Raw genomic sequence first — 24936 nt, 5'->3', positions numbered from 1 at the left:
TACTTTTTTTTAATTATTTATTTTATTTTTACTTCTCCTATATAGATTTATTATAATTCATCATAGGTTCTTTTTTAATTTAAGTGATTTTTTAGGTTATATTTTACCATTGATGCTTTTATTTTGTTTAGTTTATTTTTTAGTCTGTGTTTAATATAATAATTTGTAAATATCTATTTTATTTTGTAAAAATTAAATTTCTACCCTTAATGATAAAACTGTCATAACATGTTTCTGATGGTGTTTTTCGATTTATTTCTTTTAACTCATTAAATTTATTTTATTATAATAAATTAATTATATCAACTAATTGATTTGGTTAATTATTTAAATATCATACAATTTATTATAATTTTTATCAATCAATTAATTGTAATTCAAATTGAATGATTATTTTGTTACAAAATTATTATTTTCTAATCTATTTATAGGCAATACATATATTAATTATAATCATAAATTAAGTTATTTTACATTAAATGACTTATATAATAGTTATCTCATTTATTATCATAAATGTTGAATTAAATAAGCCATTATTATTTTTGATTTAGAATTAAATGAGAATAAAACCAGAGATACAATTGTATTTGGTCTTTCGGGTTTAATAGGTGTCATACTCAAATATGAATAGTGACTTTGGAATTTTAGTCTCCAACACATCAAAGCCATCTCCGTAAATTTTTTTTCCATAAAAAGAATTTTGATTTAACTCTATAAGGGATACAGAAAGTTTTCAAAGAACAAGGAAATGATCTGAATTTGCACGAATTCAAAATGTTTGAACTTACGACGTTGTTTCAGTGCGTTGTCGTTACGAGAATGACTCTAATTTATACGTGTCTAAGGACTAGAATAGATTAAATATTATTTAAGTAATTTATTTCTAATATTGGTATTTGATTAAATTATTTTTAGAGAAATTTAAATGGTTGACTCAATTTATAAATTACGACTATTCTTTTTCAATGTATTTTTTTTTTACATTTTTTAATATAGTTTTTTTTTTCTGATTTTTAAGTTTATTTTCTTTCTTGGATATATATATCACATTTTTTTCTCATTTTATATTTCAGATTAGTAATGTAATTATTAAGAAAATATATTTAAAAAAAAGAAAAAGAAATATTAAAACATCACTATTTAAGAAAAAGAAAGATACGTGAAAAAAAGAAAAACGAAAAATTAAAACATCAGTACATCACTATTAGAAAAAAACTGTTAATATGCATATAAATGGAGATGGAATTGAGGAATATATATAGATATAAAAAATTAAAAATTATTGCACAATTGTAGAATAAAAAATAATCATATATATAAAACGAAATAATTATAACAAAAAAATAATTAATATATGTGATTTAGATATTTTTAATAACTGGTAACATAGAGTTTAACAAAATATAATTCACATTTTTTTATATATGTATATGTATATATTAAGAAAAACTACCATTATATATATATATATATATATATATATATATATTATATAGAATTATTTAACAAAATTAATATATAAGGTTATGGAAAGTTCTATCCAAATTTGACAAGAAGAAGACGATTTACATAGAAATGGTTCTCCGCATGAAGGTAAATTGATTATTTTCCATGATTCTTTCAAGTGATGTTAGGTCTATTTTATAAATATTTTTTGTTTATATTTTAATATTTTTAATAACCGATAACACGAGTTTAATAAAATATAATTCATATATTTTTTTGTGAGTTAATAGTCAAAATCGTCCCTGAAAGATACCTCGATCTCCATTTTGGTCCTCAAAAGATAAAATTAATCGAAATCGTCCCCGAAAGATATATGACTTGGTCACGTTAATCCTTCCATCAGTTGGATGATGACGTGGTGGGTTAATGCCACGTGTCATAAGATGATTGATTGACGTGTCAGATCAGTAATGCCACGTGTCACTTGGCATGTAAACAAGTTATTCATAATCAAAATAGTTCTTGAAAGTTCAGACATAAGTCATTTTCATCCCTAAAATTTTAAAAATTAATCAAATTAGTCCTTATATAATTTTTTTTATTTTTTCTTGATAATATTAAATTTGAAATATTTTTTGATACTAATAATTTTAATAGAAATGTAATTGATAAATAAAAAATTAGTAATTGTATATTTTCTTCTTAAAACTTTTTTCAATAAAATTATCTCCTTTAATTCTTCTCAAAATCTCTCTTATTCTTTTCTATTCTAAAATCTTTTTCTTACATTATTACATTTTGTTGGAATATATATATACTCAAAATTGAAATGTATGTATTTATTAACCTAAACAAAGTTATATGCTCAAAATCAAAATTTATGTATTAAAAGAAAAATTATATAATCTATCTCAAACATATCAAACACACAAAAATTTATTATGATCTTTGCATGTAGTACGCTTAAGAAGCAATTCGTTTAACATAATAATAATAATAATTTTGATTTTGAGCATATAACTTTATTTAGGTTAACAAATACATAAATTTCAATTTTGAGTATATATATTCCAGCAAAATATGATAATGTAAGAAAAAGGTTTTAGAATAGAAAAGAATAAGAGAGATTTTGAGAAGAATTAAGGAAGAGAGATAATTTTATTGAAAAAAAATTAAGAAGAAAATATATAATTACTAATTTTTTTGTTTGTCAATTACATTTCTATTAAAATTAGTAGTATCAAAAAATATTTCAAATTTAATATTATCAAGAAAAAATAAAAAAATTATATAAGGACTAATTTGATTAATTTTTAAAATTTTAGGGATGAAAATGACTTACGTCTGAACTTTCAAGGACTATTTTAATTATAAATAACTTGTTTACATGTCAAGTGACATGTGTCACTAATCTGACACGTTCTGACACGTCAACCAATCATCTTGTGATACATGACATTAACCCACCACGTCATCATCCAATTGACGGAAGGACTAACGTGACCAAGTCATGTATCTTTTGGAGACGATTTCGATTAATTTTATCTTTCGATGACCAAAATGGAAATCGATGTATCTTTCAAGGGCAATTTTGACTATTAACTCATTTTTTTAATTATGTATATGTATATATATTAAGAAAAACCACCGTAATATATATATATATATATATAATTATTTAACAAAATTAATATATAAGGTTATGGAAAGTCTTATTCAAATTTGACATGAACAATAAGACTTACATAGAAATGGTTCTCATGGATAATAAGGTAAGTTGATTATTTTCCATTATTCTTTCAAGTGACACTAGGTCTAATTTATAAATATTTTTGTTCATATTTTAAGTTTATTTGATAAGTAAACTATTGCACGCGAATCAAAGACAATACGATTTTATAGATTTATAAGTGCTAATAGCCTTTATATTTAATTTGTTTTATAGTGTGATAATAACCAATATATTTATTAGTGGATTTAACTATTACTATATTATTTATGATCATATTCAGTATATATGTTTGATTTATTGAAGAAAGTAGATTATTAAAACCGATTAATAACTATTTTAGAGTTAATCCAATTAACTAAATTAAAAAAAACAAACAATACATATTATTTTTTTATTAATCAAATTATTATAATTCAAATTAATTTTAAAAAAATAATTTAAAATTATAATTTCAATCTTATCACGTGCATGGCATGGGTAATTATACTTGTTGTATCTATATAATTGTTTAATTTATTAAAAATAGATAAAATTAATATTTAATTTAAAATATAAAAATAAATAATTTTCAAATATTAAAAACTTAGAATAAGATAAGTTCCACAAATTCGATACCAAATTTATAGGCACACTAAAGAATTTGCCTATTGAATTATGGTCATAATGGGGCCATGTGAAGCTCAAATTAATCATCAAATAAATTTTAGTCCAAGATTTATCTGGACTTGTAATTGAAACTAAAAACGCTGAAGACCCAAAAAAAATCTATGAAAGTATCAAAGAGTGCTCAAGTTATTGTTTTTGGATTTGTTTAAACACTTATGATATTGTCTAGGCCCAAAAAAACTACAGATGATATTGCCTGACCAAAAATTACAAACCAAGTATGAATAGTTTATTAATATTTAAGGTTTGACCTTTGAGTGATGAAAAAAAAAAGGTTTGAGTGATGACATGCTTATTCTCTGAGATAATAAGGTTTCATCTGTGAATCAGTTTTAGCTCACATGGCATATCTTTTTTTTTTTTATTTTAAAAGTCTAGGATTCAAATTCTAGAAATTGTAATTGAAAAGAAAATATGATAAAAGTGTGAAGAGTGTATGAATGTATTATATATCTAGAATTGGAAGTTGTTCAATTCACTGACAAAAAAAAATTTCAACTTGTGTGATTGAGTAATGAGTATGTTCATGGATGAAAAATGTGATTTTCAAAATTCAAATTTTAAATAATAATTAATACCAACGGTGTCAAAAAATAATATGTCAAATTTTAAAAACAACATCTTTAGATAAAATATTTTATAATTCAACATTTGTCGTGTACTGAGAAGTTGGTCTTGTTTTATCTTCTTGTATCAAAACTTTTGCTTAACTAATTAAATAATGCATTACCCTAAAAAATGTGATTATGTGAAACTTAATGTTTAATTGTAAAGTAATTAGGGCTAACTTCAAAAAATTGGTTTCATTCCTTCCTACCCTTTTGTGTCCAGCAATTATCAAAGAATCCTTTGGAAAATTATGTCTTTGAATGGAGAATATAAACTCAATCTTCAAATATCATTGTGTGAAAGAGACATGTGAATTTCTAAATCCATTAATTAATAATGTGATATTAATTAGCAAATTTATGTGTAGCATTACTGGTTAGTAGTTACCCATATGGGAACACAAATACCCATGTGTTTCATGGATCAATTATTTTATAGTTATTCAATTCAGCTTATAATAAATGTAAACAATAATATTAAAAAAAAAAACCTTTACCAAAACTATAAGAACATACATTTCTATAAGTAGTTTGTGCACATAATACCTAATCCAATCACTAATCTAATAATGTATAGTTGTATGTTGATCTATAAAAAGGTGAAGTTAAATACTTATTTGAAAAATAGTATAAAACTAATTGCTATACAAAAATGACAAGTTAAATGAATTCGGATTAAATAATTTCAATCTAGAAACTTATTACTATAGAGTTCAATAATAACTAATTATAATATTGTAATTTTTTGTATAAAAAAGCAGTCAAATTTGAGATTCATGGACAATTGTTGACTAATTGTCTAATTCTGATTCACAATTTGGCAAATTATTTATATGGATTTTGATGGAACAGATTGAATGAGACAATAATTAAGAAGTGTGAAAGAAATTAAAAAAGAAAACTTTGACTATAGTTAGATCTAATACAATCACAAGTCAACCTAAGGCCCATAAATAATAATTGTTGGTAGCTACGGTTCAAATCAACCGTCAAATTAAAACAGGCAACAACTTTTTATGGTTTATGGTGCAACAAAATTATATATATTGAAAAAGGGAGAAAGAACATGCTTCAATCATTCTTTATTTTAACAAAAATTCAATAACAATGTATGGTTCTATGAATTTCTTAGCTGGTTTGTCGTAGCTAATACATGTTCTTAATTTTAATAATTCACTATATATGTATTTTAATAAAATTATGGTAATATTTTTTTATATATAATTTTGCAATATTTTTATTTTTATTTTCAAATTAAAAGATATTTTTAAATATTAAAAATATTATTTTAATTTTTACAATATTTTTTTAAGTGTTATCAGAATTGTATAATCACCTTAGTCACTACAATAATAGTATCATAGCATACATCATATATCGTCTATATATTCTATTAAAAGTTAATTTTGAATGAATTTCAATTATAAACCTTATTAATATTTAACAATGAATTTGAGCATGTTTAGCTAGACCAAGCTGTTTCAATTTCAGCTCACAAGAAAATCAATTAGGGTGTCTCTATTTTGTATATTGAAAAAGTACATTAACAATCTATAATTACTAATAGTTTTTTTTTTTTCTTTTTCTTTTAATTGATGGGGTCATACACAAATAAATTTCATTACATGAAAACCAATGAGTGAGACAAGTTATTATATATGTAACATCAAGAGTGACATTTTCAAGCAATAGAAAACAACACAATTTTCAACACATAGTTTGGTTGTAGGGTTTGGTCCTTAGTCACTTTCATTGTGTCACTATCTAAGCTTATAAGATCTTCAAACTTCACCAAAAATATCATCAATTCCATCTATGTGTACAATATTTTGTTTTTCCAAATGATCAAATCTCATAAACCATTGTTAATCACTTTAAATAGTATGTAAGTTTTAAAGAGGTAGTTAATTTCAGACGGATTAAATTAAATAACTTAAAATAAAACTAAAAATAGTATAGTACATAAACATCTTGTGTTAATACAGTTGAAGGATAAACTACAAAAAATGTACTCGAATTATTTTCATGTCGATAAAAAGGCCTTTAAATTTTGTTATCGACAAAAATACTCTCAAATTATTTTAGAATATGATAAAAATGTTAAATGTGACAAAAAATGGAGCAGATCTCTTATCACAGCTTAGAATTTTTGTCAAAATTTTTAATTATTTGAGAATATTTTTGTCAATAACAAAATTTAAGAATATTTTTATCAATAATAAAATAATTCGAATATATTTTTGATAGTTATCCTACAAGTAAAATATATATAATCTAATCTAATAATTATTTCAATAAGAACCAATCACCTTAAAAAAATACATGGAATCAAATTTCATAAACCAAATCAACAAATAAATATCGGGTTAGACCGAATTAACCGGTTCGAACCAATCTTGAAACCTATTTATAGAGAAACAAATGAAAGCCACGTAAAAGTTTTGATTGGTGATGTCAAGTTATGACATAAAGGGCCTTGTTCTTGTGACTGTGAGTGGCTAAGAAAGTTCCATGTGATGTTCTTAGCAATAGAACAAAAGACTTTTTTTATTAAATTAATGAGATTAAAAGTTGTTAAAAAGGGTCCCACGTACAGTTGGAAGAAACTTCCCTCCTACATTAACACATTAATCATCAATTATTATAATAATACAAATGTAATTACATTACATTGTTAAGGACTTAAATTAATTGGTAATTAGTGAAGATAATAATCTATTTTCTGATAGCTTTCACACCACACCTCATCACAAAGCATCTCCTTAAATTTTGCTACATAGTGAAAGGTCCTTTACACGTTTGCATCTAATCTCAAACAAGGTCTTATAAATAGGACTAGGAAATTTTGCAAATCACACACATACACATACTCTCCTCCTTTAATTTTTTTTTCTTTCTTTTTTCTCTCACTTTTTAGGTACCTTTTTTTGTGTGTGTGTGTTGCTTCCAATTTTTTTCACAAACATGTTGGATTCTATAGTGGAGTTCATCACTCAAGCAGCTTCAAGTTCTGCATTCATTTTTTGCTTCTGCAATTTGATTATAGTGTATATCTTAGTGGACTTGAAGCCTACCCTTAGTAGTAGTGTTCATCAAGAAAATAGTGAAGTCACTCCTTCCATGGGAACAAATCTTCAAACACAAGAAACAAACTCGAAGTTTCTTCTCCAAAAGGATACCGAGTTGCGAGCAATACAAGTGTCATATGTCCGACAAGTCGAAGCAGAAGTAAAAGCGAAGCTAATTGAAGTTGACATCATTGAGACTATAGGCAATGATGAATGCTTCGTCGAAGAGGTGAAAAAAGAGGACGAGGAAGAAGAAAAAGAGAAGGAAGAGGAGGAGGACGACGAGTTAAGAAAAAGGGTAGAGGAATTCATAGAGAAAGTCAACAAAGGATGGAAAGAAGAATTGTTGATCACATCAAGCTTGGTATAATGTTGTAACAATACCAAGAAACTTATATTAAGTAACATGCTTGTAACATATCTGCATTATGTTACATTTTGATGTATGTATGTATAATGTATTGTATGATTATATCATTCAACAAAATAATAGTAATAGATGTTTTTTTTTAATTCATAGAGATTTTTTTTTTCTAATGTTCTAACTAGAACTAATAGTGCCTTGATAAATTATTTTGGTCTTTTGCCAATTTTGAAAGAAATATATGAGATGGTTTTTCTAATCTAAAACCTTTATTCTTGCTCACATCACATGGATGGATAAGGAGAAGAAAGTGAACTGCAAAAAGAGTAAAGAACATGCTTGGAAGCAGCATATGTGGAGATTCCATTTAATCTTTCTTCTTTTAGTGAAGTTGATTCTTTTGCAGTAAAGAAAAAGTTTGTGGGAATTTCTTTAATCCAGAACAATATTCTCCTTACTTTTTATCAAATTGGAAGAACTAGCCATTAGCCAAGAAGGAGAGACTATTTCTCTTTCTGGGAATTGGAATTGCAAATAAACATAAATATCAGTTGTGAAGTTTGACATCCTAAAACATTTTTAGTGATATAGATAGTGCAAATTTGAATGAACTGCCAAACATGAGTTTATATTTGAAAAAAGAAAATTGTACTTTAAGGTGTGTTTGGTTTACATTTTGATTTGCAGTGTTCTAAATTTTGTAAAGAAAAAAAAGAAAACAGTGAAAACGATAAAATTATGTCTGTTTTGACCTTTTTTTTTTCTTCACAAATTTTGAAAATAGAGAACACTTAAAATGGAAACGAAAAATGTAATTTCATACCAGACTGCTCCAAAGTGTCTCTAAACTTAACAAATGCAGAGGTAACTGCTCTTAACTCTTAACAGATTTCCCCCCAATAAACTCTCATGCTATTTATTCTCCCTTTCTTTTATCATTTTAATAAAAAAGTAAAAATGGAAGAAACTTTGATAAAATGGTCCCTAAAGTAGCATTTCTGAGATCAACTACACACTATTATTCCCTGAAGATTCTTTGGTGCACAGAACAATATAGAGATAAGCAGAAAAACAATCAAACATGAAAAAGATAAAATGCAATTTTTTTCTTTCAAATAAAATAATATAGTCAGGTTACAATCCAGAAACACCTCAAGCACATTCAAATTTCATTCTCCTACAATTGTAAACAAGTTAAGTACGTGGCATATTCCTACATCTAATTGCTACAACAATGAGTAAAAAACATTAGAGACACATCATAAGAACAGACACAGAAGAAGAAGAAGAAGAAAAGCATAACCAATTTGTGATATCCTAACTAAACCACCTAAGCACCAAAGAGTACAACTTTTCTTGCTCAAAACCAACCTCAAACCTCTCATTCCAATATTCTTCTTCCGTTTCAAAATATCGGTCAAAGTAACGGATATTTTAGAACGGATAGAACGCGTGTTCGTCTTTCTCAAGTCAAATTTTGTCAGCATCAGTGTCAATCATGAGGAGAGAACATGTTTTAGCATGCAACTCCAGCAGGATCTGAAAGACTAGGATTAGATTCTTTCTCATGCAAAGAGGCATCTTCTTCATCGTCGTCGTCACCAGATGAGTTCAGAGAACATTGGCCGTTGACAAACGCAGGAGGAGGAGGAGGAATGTTTTCAACTTGAAAAGGAACCGAAGGGGGTGTCATGAAAGGCTTCACTCCACCAAGACTTATCTTCATTTCTTCAGCAGAAATAGTAGGAACATTAAGTGGAGCAGATATAGTTGATGATATATGATGTTCCACCCTTTGCTTCTTTTGTTTATGTTCTAACTGGTGACCTGGAATGAAACTACCAACAACAACCTGATGCAAAACCACAAACAAGTTTAATATGTGAAATGTTCCTCTTTGTTTCTTGTTTTCATTTTAGTAATTTTTTGTGAAACAATAAGCGAAAATAGGAGTGAAAAAAGAAACAGAAAAAAAGGGAAACCTACCATGCCCTAAATAGTTCATCATAATTCTAATCTTAGAACACTAATATACTAAGCTATAAGTTAACAAAAATAATTGTTTTTTTATGATGTTGAACTAATTAAGCATTTTTTCAACATTTTTACAAGCTTTATAAATATTCTCTCAAAATTTCTTTTACAGCAGAAGTTACCTGCACAGGACCTGCAGCTACCAGCAAACCGGCAAGTCCTCCTCCCATTACTCGACCATCTGGACCTGCCAAAGAAACACTCATCCCACCAGATCTGCTCCTTGTGAATCCGTTCTCGGTTGGCATATATGAGCCAGACAAGGAAAGAATCTCGAACCGTCCCTGTAAAAGAACCCAATATGCATCAGCATATTTAACGCAATCCAACAGCACCATCAGTCTTAAGTTTGAGGGAATTAATGGCAAAGAATGATGATGGTTTAGCAGCCACGTGTTGATCTCAAATAAAAAACATAAAAGAAGTTTTATCTTCATAATGGGAGTTATTTTCCAGATATGTATAGTGCAAAAGGAAATCCGAATTGTAAAGATGACACAAAACAACGATGTATGCAACAGAATTCCCAGATAAAGAGCTATAGTTAATGTAATTCAATATCTGATACCAAAAATGATGCAAGAGAAGCTAAATCACATAAAAAATGGTTTTTACCTCAGACAGACCAAAACCATATACCATATTATTTAAAAACAAACATTAACACATTATGTAACGCAAAAATTATGAAATTCGATATCTAAAACATAAAAATGCTGAAAGAAGAGGGTTGCATATAAAACAGTAAGACCGTAAGATTAGCATTAAGTATAAGGCATGAGAACTCTACTTTTTGTGCTTCTCACAAGGGATGAACTAACCTCATATGTTAAAGTGCCACCGGAAGAAGTTGGTTGACGGAGCGTGACATTTGAAATTGTGCCATTGGCAGAGAGAATGCATATGGCGCGGGATCCGTCCTGAGAAAAGGACATAATCTTCATAGTAACATCCTGGATTATGTCATAGGAAAATAAAAAATACAATTAACAATTGAGTGTGCTGTAATAGATTACTTTCAATAATAACCATATTGAATAGTAGACCAAATAAAGATAGGAAAATATCATATATTCTGAAAGGTATTTACAATTGAGAGTAAATACAATGAATTCCAATGAGTGAACAAAATAAATGGAATTTGCATCTATGCAAAAGGCTAAATTAAAACTATAATTTGACTATTGCAGAATGTGGATCAATAGGAAACAAGCATGATACCTCTCCAGCATTTACTGTAAGAATGTGAGGTGTGAAGTTGGCACCAACTGAGTATGCAATTCCATTACCTATTAAAATACATTAATAATTAGATGAATTGCACTTCAAGTTCATACTTTACATAAAGCATAGTTCTATTAATTCATCTTTAACCGGACATGATACACTTCGGGCTAGGAATTTATATTGAACAAGAGACCTTTAAGAAAATACAGAAAAGGAAGCAGTTTTGACAAATATGTTTCACTATGGTAATTAATGAGGAAAAACAGCAATTGCAATTCTATGCCTTATTTTTTACTTATGCATGCTAACACTTTGTAGAGGTTATACAAAAAGCTAGTGCCACAGAAGATACTTTATTAGCCTTCAATATATACCATTAACTTGATCAACCATGCTTCACCTAATCAAGTTCATATAAAATCAGCTATGCTTATGCTTCATGCATTCCAGAACAGACCACCACAGAACTTGTCCACAAGCTTATTACAGACTTTACCACATTTGTCTAACCATCATTTTATGAAACAACTTTCTTAAAACACACCATTTTTTTCATCAGATAAGAAAATTCATTGCTCAAAATTGTTCCACTTTGTGTCCTTATTAATTCAAAATTTCTTAACAATATCATGCATGGTTGGTCCAAACCAATCCCCTATAATATGAGGTCAGATAGCAAGGTGTTGAATACAATTATTAGAAACATGGACCAGTTTCAACTTTCAAGGATGGTCACATCAGCTGAGGTACCAGACTGAGAACCCTGCTGAATGTGCTTACTGCTTAGTGTGGTGCCTTCACTTGTCCTAACAAAATTCCGTGGTGTCAGATATTATGTCATCACTCGTAAATCATAATCTTCTCCTCATAAAAAGGGAGGAAAAGAGAAAAAAATGGGGCATCATGTGCTGCCACCTTAAACTGAAAACCGACATCACTCACTTTAACTCTGACCACAAAAATATCCACCCCCTTCAACCACTACATACATGTCTTCATTTTCTAGATCTGAAAGGGAATCTTAATCTAATGGTCCACTTGTACCACCATCTATAAATTTCCCCTTCCACAGCATGAACCAAAAGCATAGAACCAAAACAAAACACAGCTTAAAACCACACCTCAACCCATTTTTTCTTTTTAAAAAATAATCTTATTTCTCACATAGTCAAATATGAATACCCTAGAAATAAATATCAACCTAATTGAACTGAGAAACTTTTTTCGTTTTTAACTTCGGCAAATGTAACAGTAAACAGCAAATAACCAAGATTAGTGGAGGCTACACTATATAAAATGAAGATGTTCAAAAGAGGAAAGAAAATTTTCTACCTGGTCCTCCAGCATTTTCAAACTCAAAAAATTTATATGATTTCTTCATTGATTCAACAGCCTTTCCTCTACCCTTTTTCCACCCTGAGAACTCTCCGGTCAACGGAATCGACGCCGATATCGGCATCGGAGACAACGCCTTCGCTGCTGCCTCCGGCGTCAACTTGCCGTCCGGTCCATACTTTCTAGGCCTCCCCCTCTTCTTCTTCCCATCCGTCCCTGTCGCCGGTGTTACTGCCACCATAGCCGTGGTCGGAACCACCGGCTGCTGCGGTGGCTCCGCCGTGGGTGCAGAAAACTGTATATTTTCACTTCTTGGTGCCACGTGGAAGCCCCCTGGAGCCTCATCAGCCTTGACCGCATGCCCAGAACCAAAAATATCTTCTTTTTCCATTTTTTTTGCAAATCAAAGTAAAAATAAGACACCCCAGAAGCTAAAAAACAATGCTTAGGCACAACTCATTGAAGGTTTAACCAGTTAGCTTCAAAAAATAGAGGGGTAAAAATGGAAATTTGAACTTTGTGAAGAGGGATTGATTTGAATGCAGAAAACAGTGCAATGAAGCTTGAGCTCTAATAAAAATGCAACTGGGGGAAGGAACTTCAAAAACACAAACTTTTAACGAAAATGATGAAAACCCAGAAGTGGAATTTTCGAATTTCAGCGGCTTGATGTTGAACTGCGAGAAAGACGTAGCACTGTAGCTCAAATCTCCACCATTGAAGAACAGCAGAGTAAGCTTCAAAAATTAACCCCCAAAAAAAAATTAATTGAAAAATTTTCTAGAATTACAGAGAAAAATAACAACTCCGGTTCGTAATTTCTCCAGAGTGATATATGAAAATTAGGGTTTTCATTCAAAAGGAGTAGTAAATAAATAAAGTTGAAAAAATGGGAAAAAAAATAATATATTTATTAAAATGATAAAGTAATTGAATAATGGATATTTAATTATGAATTAATATTTTAATTGCAAAACTCAAAAGTATAAATTTCGGTTAAGAAATTGGTTCACGTCCGTCTTGGAAATTTAATAAAGGTAATCTAATAAATGCTTGTGAATACAGATTCTTAATTTGAATACATAAACAATTAGGTGAGGTTTTTGGAAAAGAAAGAAAAATTGTCTTTTTTTATATAAAATTTCCATTTATTTATTTAAAGCTTTTTCAAAAATAAAAATTCAAAGCTGTAAAGCAAGGTTGGAGCCATTCCATTCGCCCAACCGCTGACAAGTTCTTTGTCTTTTCAGATAAATAAATTAAAGTTGACCAAGGACATAATAAATGGATATTAATATCTCTTATTTCTTTCTTTTTTTTAATAGGAAAATGAATGTTAAAATGTGTAGTTATTGGTTACAATGTCATGATTCAAAATTTATTAATTTACATAAAAAAAACTTAATATTTTTACAAGAGAAAAAGAAAAAGAAAAAATATAAATGATCCCATGGTTCGGTTTGGTGAATCTATTTAAAATGCAACTGTAACACATGCAGTGTTATGCTATATTTTGATTTTGATTCTCCCTTCATCTTTTGTGTCATGTAAACAGAAAGATTAGTTATAATGGTGACATAAACAATGAATGCATCCATGAACATTTGCTAATTTTGTTGCAGCATCTTCCCAAACATGCAATGAGCCAATGACCAATAGGGTGGTGCTGATGTTACTCTTTTTTGGGCTTGTTGGTTTAGTTGTACCAACTGTAAACAGTTGTCAGTATTTGTAGCAAAGCAAAATAGTACTAAATGTTCTGATATTTCAGTTATAACATTTATGGCCAGATCAAATAAGGATGAAGTATTTCTGTTTTTGCCGTTGATGCTGCATTTTTTTCCTTTTCCATTCATTTAATACTTGTGTAATGCTGCATCACAATTTCAATCTGCCAATATTGAAACGGTTTATTCTATATCTGTTGAATGGATTTTGATTAATACTCTTAATAACAACAGAATAATACTCTTAGCCATTTTCAGATGGAGACTATATAACAAAATATCACATTAGACTGCAAAATGTTGCATTCAGAAGCTCTATCCATTTTCCACATACACTAGTAGGAGACTATGTACACAAATTGAGAAGCCAATTAAATTTGACTTCACAAAATCATTCAAACACACAACCAAGCCTTCTTTCCTCAAAGGAATATTCAGTTTCTTGAGCCGAGTATCCTCCAAAAGGAACTGATGAAGGTTTAGTTGGAGCAGGAATAGCCATTTCCTTTGGAGTGCTATACCCTTCATCTACCACTGTTTCTGTTGCTGTCTTTGAAGGAGTAGAGAATGGCAAATTGTGTAGTGTTATTGTTTTCTGTAAATTCTGAGTCTGTATATCTGATTCATTTGAGGAATTTGGTGGTAATGTTGAAGAGAAGGGAGAAAATGGCATTGCTTTTGGGGTTTTATTCTCTTCATCTACCACTGTTGATGTCTTTGAGGGACTAGTGAATGGCATATTGTAAAGTGTTAATGTTTTCACCAACTCCTCAGTCTGCTGCATTTTTAGTTCATCTGTGGTATTTGCTGAGTTTGCTTTTGATGATTCTGTCGAAGAGATGGGTGAAAAAGGTTGTCTCACTGAAGGAGAATCTATCTTGCGAACACTTCCACTACCAAATAAGTTTTTTTCCAAAGGAGAATGAGCAATATCAACTCCTGTTTTAGCTGAACATGAGGTAAACCAAAATGCAGTTGTAAGAGTTCTAGTTGCATATGCATTGAGTATCATACAAGAAAGAAAATGTGCATGCATACATCATACATCGCAAGCTGTTTGTGCAATTTATATGAAACACAAGGAAATTGTAGATATACCAGCAAGAAATATTGGGAAAATCTACCAGCTGAGATGTGGCTTTGGCCTCCACCTTCAATATGAAACAAAAAGAAAAATGCCTAAACCATTCCTCGGTGCCACATACAGCCTTACCAAACGACCATCATTGAGAGTGCTTGGGAGAACCCGTCGGAGAAGACTCTTCTTCTAAAACAATGCAAAACACAAACAGGAATCCATATCCAGAAATCTTAGGTTGTTTTTAGATACATTACTACATTGTTGATGGCTGCTTGTGCTTGTGTAATCCATTTAAAGAAGAGTATTTACAGGATGAAAAATGTTATGACGATGAAGACCCTTTTACTACCTGATGAGAAATATGAGTGAGTAGCTTTCGCTTCCAGTTTTGAACTTGCACCAAGGGAGGTTCTTCTACCAGATCCAGTTGTACTTGACTGCCTTGAAAGCTTTTTTGCACTATTAGCCTTTGGGCTTGGTTTTGACCCATATAGTACTTCCTGTTCTGCTATCAATTGTCCCTGATGTTTCTTCAGGTTCTGACACAGAAAAGTGATATTTCAACATGTTTTGGCACCATCCATTTGTGGGAAAGTGAATTTGACAGATACAATGAAGTGTTGTCTGAATTCCAATTAGAAAAATATTTCAACCAATAAGAGGACCTTACCCGCAGCTTACGACGTTCTTGCTCTTTTTCTTGCCGCGAGTTGGTGTAATCTTCAAGCATAGAGAGCAGACGGGCCTAGAAAGTCACGCACAGTGAAAATCATTTTGACACAAAATTACTTGAACTTGAGCAACCAATTAGAATGCACCAGTTAACATCCAACATTTCTTTTTGAGACTCACATATCAAGTCTTTTTCTTCTTTTAGTGAATACATATCAAGTATATTAAGGAGGGGGTACCTACATCATCATATTTGAACTCAATGCCTCTCTCTTGTTCCCATTCTGTAGTTTTTGAATTCAATGCCTCTACCATTCCTACATACAAACAAAAGAAAATGAAAATTTCATCCCGACCTAAAACAAACAATGAGACCCCAAAATAGAAAAATATCATCAAGCCAAGATGGTCGTAAATTGGTAAAGGTAATGTAACAAGAATAAATATGGATAAAATATAAATACCTGGAATTTTGGTAACCAAGGCACGAGCTTTCTCAGCTCGCTTGAGATTAAGATGAGTCCCTCTACCAGCATTATATCGATTTTCATCCTGCAATAGAAATAAAAATGTGCAATAAAATTAATAAATATGTGTGCATGTATGTGTACATTGATAGAAATGATGAACATCTACATATATGTGATTTGTTTCCTTATGTAACTTCTATAAAAAAAATATAGGGGCATTAAACAATTTGTCTTTTGTATAACAACATATAACAGCACATCATATCAAGCCAAGACCAACCTTGTTGTATTCCTCAAGCCAAGACTCTTCTTCACATGCTGATAACCATTTCTCAACCTTTTCAAGTATATCTTTTCTGCTAAATGCTTCCTCTTTGACTTTGGCAATATGAAGTTCAAGTTGTTCAAGAACCCAAGCAGGGTCCACAGTTCCTGGATATGAAAGAAGACACAGTCTTATATAAGTTTAGCACCAAAAAAAGGCGCATATGTCATAGGTCCAGTGAATTTTGATAAGGACATTACCAGATTCAATAGTTTCAATAGCATATTCCAGTGCACTGTCAAGTTCTGGAACCAAATGAGTCTTCTGACAAATCTCCTCTAGCTCTGCTCTTTTCTTCAAAACAAGCTCTTTCATTTTGCTTGATTTTAACGCTTCTAACCTTAACACTTCTTCCTCAACCTGCATGAATTTGCTATTTCCCATGAACTCTAGACCACATAAAATCAACAAATGAAAACATTAACTTGTACTTTAACTTATAACTCACGTGACTGATGAAGCCCTCGGACAAAGTGTTCGGTTCGGTTATTTCATCTTCTGAAGCAGCTATATTACAAGTAACATTTTGGAACATCTGTTGCTCTTCAACAGGCGTATCCATCAAATGCCAAAGTTCCAACATTGTTGTTGCAATATCTTGCAGCTGCAAGACCATATGCAATTCAGAACATGAATAATAAACAGAAATTAATATTTCCTATTGAAAAGAGTCTTTACCTTCTCCATTCTCTGTAATTTAATTTCTCGCAGATCTTGTATAGCAACAGTCAATTGCTTGATAGTATCATTATCTATACTCTTATATCCCTCTGAATTTCCTAAACTAGGATGAACTCTGTCTATTGTCTCCTTGAAGTCCAAACCGAGTACCGAACAAAGAGAATTTAAGGTACGCAAGTGGTCCTGGACTGTCTTCAGGCGATCGCTCTGCATGAAATGAAAAGAACATCATAATCAGTACCAAGGAGCAGCAAAATGTGTTACAAGTTGATAAAACGGTATATGCGCATGTTAGCATGTATCACACACACACAAACATAAAGTTATTCACCTTCTCCTTTTGTAGTGCATAAAGCTGCCTATGCAATTCTTCAAGCTTTCTCAATGATAAATCATTTTCATCTATAACGGGTGGAGCATGCTCTCCAGGACTATACAACTCATTTGAGATACTTTGAATCTGCTCACGAACATCTATAAGTTGATTTCTACGATCAGACTTCCTTTTCCGCATTTCCTCCAGCTCTGGGTAAATTCTTGCTAGCTCTTGTTTCAAGCTTCCAACATTTTGATCCTAGTAAAAAGAGGGACAGAAAAGTTATTTATCCTATTCTTTGTCTTTGTGGTCCAATGGAATAACAAATAACCTTCACAACAAAACTTCAGGCAGAAAAGAAATTTCTGACAAGATTATTATTATTTGTCAGCAACAACATTTAGTACATAGAATTCATTAATATGGCATAAAACGGATTCATTTAACTGCATCCCTTTCTTCATGTCCTATTTAAGAAATACACATAAAATCTCTAAAAGTAATTAAAACCTAGCAATGTACAGAATATCCAACCTGCCTAATGTGAATCGGTCTCTCTGCCAATGCTGAACAGATAGTTGCAAGCTCTGCCTCGCAGTCGGCAATTTCCTGCCTTAGTTGAACTCTGGACCAATTTGCTTGATCTACCTTTCTTCTGTATAGTTCTATACACTCTTCTTCAATCTCAAACAACATCCTATCCTTGTCAGTCTCGGACTCCCCAACTTCATCCCATATTATCTAATTTTGGAAACATAATCCAAGGCAAACAAAGAAAATTTCTCAGCTGTTAATCAGCATGTGGAAGGGTTCGTAGGAATCATGATTGCAGAAAGGCTTAACATATACCTGAAGCTCATGAATAAGGGAATCTTTTCGAGGTTCAGACATTTTTAAGCACTACTATCTGTCAAAAGAAAATCTCATTAAAATAATAATAATAAAAAAAATGTCATCCTAACTTGATTAGAATTTAGAAGTTATGTTTGGAATAGATATAGAAACTACCAAATATTGCAAAAAAAAAAAAAAAGAAAGAAGAAAATTAATGATGACAAGTCAATTAGGTCACTATCCAATGTGAAAATACCAATCAAATGGTGATAACGGAAGAACCAGTGCAGAATATGTTCTTGTGATCTCTAAATGCTTTATCAGAAATTTGGATTCATTTTTCAATAGACTTTCTGTGGTTGGAAAAAGCAAATGAAAAAAAAAAGGGGGAAGAATATATAGATTTAAAATATGACCTTATCCGCAGTAAAACAAATTTCAAATCAAGGACGCGGCATTTTTGCCAATTGCCGCTAATTTCATTCACAGAAGAAGGAAAAGAATAATTGGAAATGCATCTCAGCTAAGAAGAAAGTGCAACCACTGACTAGAAAAGAAAGAGGAGCAAAAGAGCGTACACAAATGTCTGAAACAGAAAGCGAGAAACTTTCAAGACCTAGGATTGTGAGAACGATCGACACAGAAACTAAATGGAAAAAAGTTGCTAAATTTAGGTCGATTGTTTATCAAGCTTTCTGAGGATTTTGAGTGGAAGCCAAAATTAGAAAATTGGCTGTTCCATTTTCAAAAAGGGATTTTTTGAGTGAACCCAGAAAAGCAAAAATTGGAATTTTTACTAATTTAACAAGCGATCGCAATTGGGAGCACTGACCTGAACCTGGGATTGGAGAAATGTTGCTTTATGTTCAAAATTCTGTTTCTTCGGTGCTCGGAAGAAAGTAACAAAACTTTAATCTTTTTTCCCGAGAAAATGAATGAAGATGGCTTTTTTTTTCCTGCAAAATTCAGCGTTGTTCTGAGTTCTGAGGATGTGATTTGAATTACTGGGATGAAAGGAGAAGATGATTGAAGGAGAGAGAGAGAGAGAGAGAGAGAGAGAGAGAGAGAGAATGTAGCCGTTTAATATGAAAGGGACAGTGTGCATTTGATAGTTTTTTCTTCATTCATTCATTCATTTTTTTTTTTAAAAAAAATTATCGAATCATATTTTATCTATTTATTTAATAAAAATATATGCCTAATATAATGATAGACAAATAATAATGTCATTCTTATTTTTTTATAAATTATATAAAATATAAATAAAAATTATGTGAAAAGTAAAATTATTAAAAATAAGAGTGACATTATTATTTCTTGAATCATAATTAAAATACTGATAAATAATACAAAATCAATTAAATTAAAAACCAAATGAGTCATCATTTCAAGGAAAATTACTTGAAAATTTTAAGCAAACATGTTAATGAGTCAGAAAATTTTTACTATCATTTTCAAAAATATAATATTAACAAGTTATTAATTTAAATCAGAAAAAGATAAAGGGGATTTAAATAAAAATCTGTTAATAGGGATAAATCTGAGAAAACAATAATCAACCAACATAAATTTTAAACGTGCAATTTTTAGATTTTGACTCTGCAAAATTTTGTTGTTTAATTGTTAGCTGAGTTTTATTATTTTTCTAGCAACAATAGATTGTGAAAAAACTGAAAATATGTCTCATTTTCGTATTCTATAAGAATTATATAGTCTTTGATTTAAATTGTCATTTTCCTTGATAATGACCACATGCTCTCATTGCTCTGCATGGAACTCGGTACCAAACAATCACTACAAAAATTAAATAGATAATGAACACAGCAACTAAGTGGGAATAGAACAGAATTTGTAAAAAATTACAAGAAAGAAAGATATATGAACTAATGTGGAACATACAACATTACTCATGAACAGACATGGGTATAAGCTAGATGCTCATCATCCTAAACTTTATATTAAAAAAAAGGGATAAATTTCTCTATATAATATACTTCTAAGAAGATTCAAAAAGAAAAGAATGGACTAGTCTTAGTCCTCAGACAGGTATAAATATCTCATGATGCATTACCACCTTCAAACTCTCTCTTAATCATTTCAAACAAAATCTCATTCCAAGTATCTACAGGACCTGGCATGCACCAATGTAAGCAATCCTGTGGCGGCGGCTTTCCGTCCGGGCCGCGCACCGTGATCTTATTGGGGTCTTTATTCCTGAAGGGACCAGGATGGCCATCATGCCGGTAACTAAAGGCTTCAGTGATATCCATGAACAACAACTTTGATCCATTTGTTGCCTTCTTTGATGCATGATTGAAACCTTTAACCTGCTGCTCATACATTGCATTTGTATGGCCATTTTCCACCAACTCACCAAGTCCAAGAGGCTTAACCTTCCCGGTGCATGATCCGCCGGTATTCCAAGCGCCACCCTCGTAATGATCGGGCGAATAGGAACGAAGAATTGCAAGCCCTGTGAAATTTGGATGCATTGCAAGAGCAGTAAACATTGTTTCAACAGATATACCAAATGCTTCAACATTGTTGATCTTCATCGGCCGAGATTTGTCCGGCCACCACAATTGCCCTCCTACTATCTCATTGTTCAAGACATACACTGACTGTTTGGCAAACCAGTGGCCGGAGGAAAGAACAACCACATCAAATTTTGGGAGAAATTCCATGACCTTCTCGTCAGGGATATCGAGAAAGAGCTTATCCACACCTTCCGGTGCATAATCAAATGGTTCAGAACTGTGCTTGACTAGCCATGAGGACCATATTCGGATAATAGTGACAGATGTGGACTTAAAATAAAATCTCTGCATGTTACGGTTTCCATTGTTCTTGGGTGTTTCTACCTGAAAGTGTCATTTTTTGGTTAAGCATGTTGCTATTGAAAAAAGATGCAATCATAATGCAAAGTAGTAATGGTCAACTTCTAGAAAATTTAGTCACATACTAAAATGATAGCTGAGATGTGGTCATGTCTTATGTCAAGTAGTTTAGTTAAACATGTCAAACCATCTAACAATTCTCAGCTATGATCTTCACACAAAGATATCTTAATATGAAGTCATAATAGAGTAACCATGAGAAGATGTTAAGAACAAGATGCTAGTGGGAACTGGCCAATTTTTCTCCAATAACCAAAATGTTTCATTGGTCATAGAAATTGGAACAGTAAGGAATGAGGAATGTAACCTGCCAGAGAATACACATCATTGATTCCATCTGGTTTCGAGCAACTGAATCCCCAATGAAAGCCAATGTCTTGCCTCTCATCACCTCCAAAAATTTCCTAGGATCGAGACGAGGGATGTCACATTGAAAGGGCTTCCATCGCCAGTTCTCATAATCCTTATCAGGCCTCCCATTACCCTGGCAATTCTGCATTTGTGTCAATACTGGGCACGAATCGTTCCTGTATAACGGTCCCAACGAATCATGTAACCATGTTCCATGGAATAGATTACAGCCTACATAACAGAAGAAACATAAAACACCAGTCAAAGACCAGTTTCAAACAAAATTATCACAAAGTTTATACCTGAAATCCTTAACTAACAAGATACAAGCATTAATAATGATTTACATATTTTAAGCATATAAAAACACGTAACAAATTGAAAATGATAAATTGAAATGCCTTCTTATATTATGGCTACATTGTATTTACAGAAGTAAACAAAGCAAACATGCATAAAAACAGTTAATTTTTGTATAAAATAAGAAAAGTAGAATGCAACCTGAATTAACAGAACCAGAATAGGATTCATTAGATGAGGCTGGAACTGCTGTTGATACTGAGTCTGGATGAGACTTAGAGGTATCATTTGATGTGGTGATTAATGTGCCGGGATCATTCATCAACGCCGCGGATGTAGGTGCCTCAATTGTAACATTAACAGTCACATTGGAAGAAATAGTACCAGCCACTGGCAAAGGCGAATTCGAAGTTAAATCAGATTGAGCATGCAGGTTGCTATCAACCTTATCAGTACTGGTTTCTGTATATTCTGATGAAGCAGATTCACTAGAGAGTTCTTGTGAATTTAATTCGGTAGCAGTTTTCGCTACCTTCCTATCACTTGAGGATGGTTCATTATCTACCAGATCTAAACTTCCATTGGAGGAAACATCAGTGGAACTTTCATGAACTGGAAAAACTGATATATCATAAAATCTCGAACGATCTATGCCGTAGAAATACTGGCGAACCGTGGAGCCAACTGGGTATGAGGCAAGAATTCCAGAAGCACAAATCAAGAACAATGCAAGTACTCCCAAGAAAACCACAATCCAAGAAAGAGGTCTTGGACTTGGAGACTCATTGGGAGAACTCTTTGGATTATCCCAAGTCATGGCTTTCATTTAAACAAAGCTAATAAGCTCTACACTAAAACTTGAAGCATCAAAGGCTTTTTGAGTTCCCAAACCATAGAAACTACTAAACTAACTATCAAAGCTGCTTCTTCAAGCAGTGAAATTGCTAATCATCAATCCACAAGACCAGCACTGTTAAAACACAGACAAAAACAAATAATTAAGGAATGATTATGATTACAAACTAAGTATGAATAAAATCAAACTATGAAACAATGAGCAGAAAGGTACACTCTTTAGCACATGATCATGCAGTTCATCAACATTAATAAGTTCCGAAACCATAAAGGAATGGAATTTAGCATAAAAACTCGTACCCCAAGAATAAAAAACACATTTTTCCTACAAAAAATAAATACCCAGAAAAGGAAATGAGCTGAAACCAAATGGGGTCACCCAATTAATGAAAAAACAAAAAGAAGCAGCATAAAAAGCAGAAACCTTTGAGTACCATGTTGTCTTGGTCTTGGTTCTGAACTACTGGAAAGATGCATCAAGCAATTGTGTGGTAGAATGGGATGAATGAGGAATTTAGAAGAAATAATATTGAGAAAAATTAGGGACAAGGTGTTCTTTGTTGCCTATGTTTATGTTGTAATGCTTGTCCACTTCTACAAAGGAGCGAGGATCTCGTTCAATTACAAATTACTAAGCATATGACACTCACCGAAAGAGAAAATTAAAATTATTGAGTTCCCAAAGCTTGCATGCTCAAGCCTCAAAACCTCTTAAATCTTGAGCACATGAATCGCATATATATAATAATATAATAATATATAATATAATATGATATATGATCGTGCTTAGTAGTCATCATTTCTTATCTTATATAGTAAAATAATCAAGCTCTTGGAATCATCATCATATGGTGAAAAAATGGCTAGCCCGATTTGAGTTAAAGTAAGTCACTCAAATATTTTCCTAAACAATTTCTATTCTTAATCCGTTGTAATTAATTTCTTAAAATAATAAATTATTTGATTAAGAAAAGTAATCATAGTATTATTATTTGGGCGACTAAATAATTCATTAATTTACAAATAGTTAAACCAATTTAAATTGATTTAGTGTTTAATTTACTAAATCGTTTAAATAAATATAAAAAATTTTAAATTTCGTTTTGTGCATGTAATTAGGTTAAAATTTTAATGTTATTCAACTAAGATTGAGTTGCTCAACTAATCAATGAGAATTAAAATATATATTTTTTGTTTGTAGAAAAAAATAGCACAAACTTATATTTGAAGCTGATGGTGTTTATTTTTTCCATACATTTTCTGCATGATAGATATTCAAAATATAAATGGGATGTGATAATGAAAATGAATTATGGATTGTGAGATGGCTGCACTTCCTCTCATTGATGATTTCATAATAGACTTTTAACCTAATGGCCTGCTACAAGTGTTTTATTTGTGAAAATTTATTTTTCTTTTGAAATTTGATAAATTGAAAGGATTGATGTAGATAAAGCATCTATTTGTTGCAATAACATCATTTATATATAAATACTCTAACACCCGGAAAAAATATAATTGTTATTAATTAATTATGTATTTAAATTATATTTTAATTAATAAAATAAAGAAAATGAGTGTTGGTTATTAAAAAATAAAAAATTACATGTATACGCAAAATTAACTATCAAATAAATTAATCATATTTTAATATATTTATACATATTAATCCATAAATTTTTTAACTAAATAATCAGTTAATGAAATAATTAAACATAATATAGTCGAATAATTAAATTTATAATAGACCAATAACTAAATTTATTTATAGTAATATAATCAAATAAATTTTATGAAATGCCAAATATATATTTATACGTAATAATTAATTAGTATTGATTTTTGTTTACACGTGATATAATTATAAAAAAATACTAGCTTTAAAATAATATAATATATATTATAAAAGAAGATGTATACATATATAATTGGATTGTATTTTGT

The 24936-nt window shown here is 30.7% G+C and overlaps 3 protein-coding genes across 4 annotated transcripts; all 3 read right to left on the bottom strand.

The window, feature by feature from the left end:
• Positions 1 to 8976: 8976 nt before the first annotated feature.
• Positions 8977 to 13473, bottom strand: LOC130982556 (AT-hook motif nuclear-localized protein 6). Its single transcript, XM_057906594.1, has 5 exons — positions 12481 to 13473; positions 11143 to 11210; positions 10743 to 10874; positions 10044 to 10205; positions 8977 to 9739 (listed from the first exon to the last, which is right to left on the bottom strand). The coding sequence occupies exons 1-5, from the start codon at positions 12872 to 12874 to the stop codon at positions 9404 to 9406; spliced, it is 1092 nt and encodes a 363-aa protein (XP_057762577.1). The 5' UTR covers positions 12875 to 13473; the 3' UTR covers positions 8977 to 9403.
• Positions 13474 to 14463: 990 nt separating this feature from the next.
• On the bottom strand, positions 14464 to 19610 carry LOC130982447 (65-kDa microtubule-associated protein 3). The gene is made up of 13 exons (XM_057906456.1): positions 19422 to 19610; positions 18605 to 18662; positions 18290 to 18496; positions 17771 to 18013; positions 17437 to 17646; positions 17207 to 17362; positions 16959 to 17118; positions 16714 to 16865; positions 16428 to 16515; positions 16207 to 16280; positions 15962 to 16036; positions 15641 to 15830; positions 14464 to 15158 (listed from the first exon to the last, which is right to left on the bottom strand). Exons 2-13 carry the CDS (start codon positions 18644 to 18646, stop codon positions 14602 to 14604), a joined length of 2154 nt encoding a protein of 717 aa, XP_057762439.1. The 5' UTR covers positions 18647 to 18662; positions 19422 to 19610; the 3' UTR covers positions 14464 to 14601.
• A 782-nt stretch (positions 19611 to 20392) lies between these two features.
• On the bottom strand, positions 20393 to 23687 carry LOC130979560 (protein YLS7). 2 transcript variants are annotated; one of them, XM_057903020.1, is made up of 4 exons: positions 23417 to 23687; positions 22339 to 23107; positions 21794 to 22068; positions 20393 to 21450 (listed from the first exon to the last, which is right to left on the bottom strand). In XM_057903020.1, the coding sequence occupies exons 2-4, from the start codon at positions 22961 to 22963 to the stop codon at positions 20647 to 20649; spliced, it is 1704 nt and encodes a 567-aa protein (XP_057759003.1). In that variant the 5' UTR covers positions 22964 to 23107; positions 23417 to 23687; the 3' UTR covers positions 20393 to 20646. The 2 variants fall into 2 exon arrangements, with proteins under 2 accessions (XP_057759003.1, XP_057759004.1); XM_057903021.1 differs by having other exon boundaries at positions 23427 to 23687.
• Positions 23688 to 24936: the final 1249 nt, after the last annotated feature.

The sequence above is a fragment of the Arachis stenosperma genome, chromosome 5, assembly GCF_014773155.1.
Source record: "Arachis stenosperma cultivar V10309 chromosome 5, arast.V10309.gnm1.PFL2, whole genome shotgun sequence".
Lineage (NCBI taxonomy): Eukaryota > Viridiplantae > Streptophyta > Magnoliopsida > Fabales > Fabaceae > Arachis > Arachis stenosperma.
Note: the sequence above shows the minus strand (reverse complement) of the source record. Positions and strands in the feature narration are given on the sequence as shown.

What these genes read in the sequence shown, in the direction of transcription:
- LOC130982447 (XM_057906456.1), bottom strand. Translation starts at nt 18,646, where the DNA reads ATGTCTGAACCTCGAAAAGATTCCCTTATTCATGAGCTTCAG. An exon ending in GACCGATTCACATTAGGCAG is followed by an intron (nt 18,014 to 18,289) that starts GTTGGATATTCT and finishes TCTTTTTACTAG; the next exon opens with GATCAAAATGTTGGAAGCTT. An exon ending in AATTACAGAGAATGGAGAAG is followed by an intron (nt 17,363 to 17,436) that starts GTAAAGACTCTT and finishes ATGGTCTTGCAG; the next exon opens with CTGCAAGATATTGCAACAAC.
- LOC130979560 (XM_057903020.1), bottom strand. Translation starts at nt 22,963, where the DNA reads ATGAAAGCCATGACTTGGGATAATCCAAAGAGTTCTCCCAATGAGTCT. An exon ending in TTCTGGTTCTGTTAATTCAG is followed by an intron (nt 22,069 to 22,338) that starts GTTGCATTCTAC and finishes TCTGTTATGTAG; the next exon opens with GCTGTAATCTATTCCATGGA. An exon ending in TGATGTGTATTCTCTGGCAG is followed by an intron (nt 21,451 to 21,793) that starts GTTACATTCCTC and finishes TGACACTTTCAG; the next exon opens with GTAGAAACACCCAAGAACAA.
- LOC130982556 (XM_057906594.1), bottom strand. Translation starts at nt 12,874, where the DNA reads ATGGAAAAAGAAGATATTTTTGGTTCTGGGCATGCGGTCAAGGCTGAT. An exon ending in TTACAGTAAATGCTGGAGAG is followed by an intron (nt 10,875 to 11,142) that starts GTATCATGCTTG and finishes GACATAATCCAG; the next exon opens with GATGTTACTATGAAGATTAT. An exon ending in TAGCTGCAGGTCCTGTGCAG is followed by an intron (nt 9,740 to 10,043) that starts GTAACTTCTGCT and finishes GTTTTGCATCAG; the next exon opens with GTTGTTGTTGGTAGTTTCAT.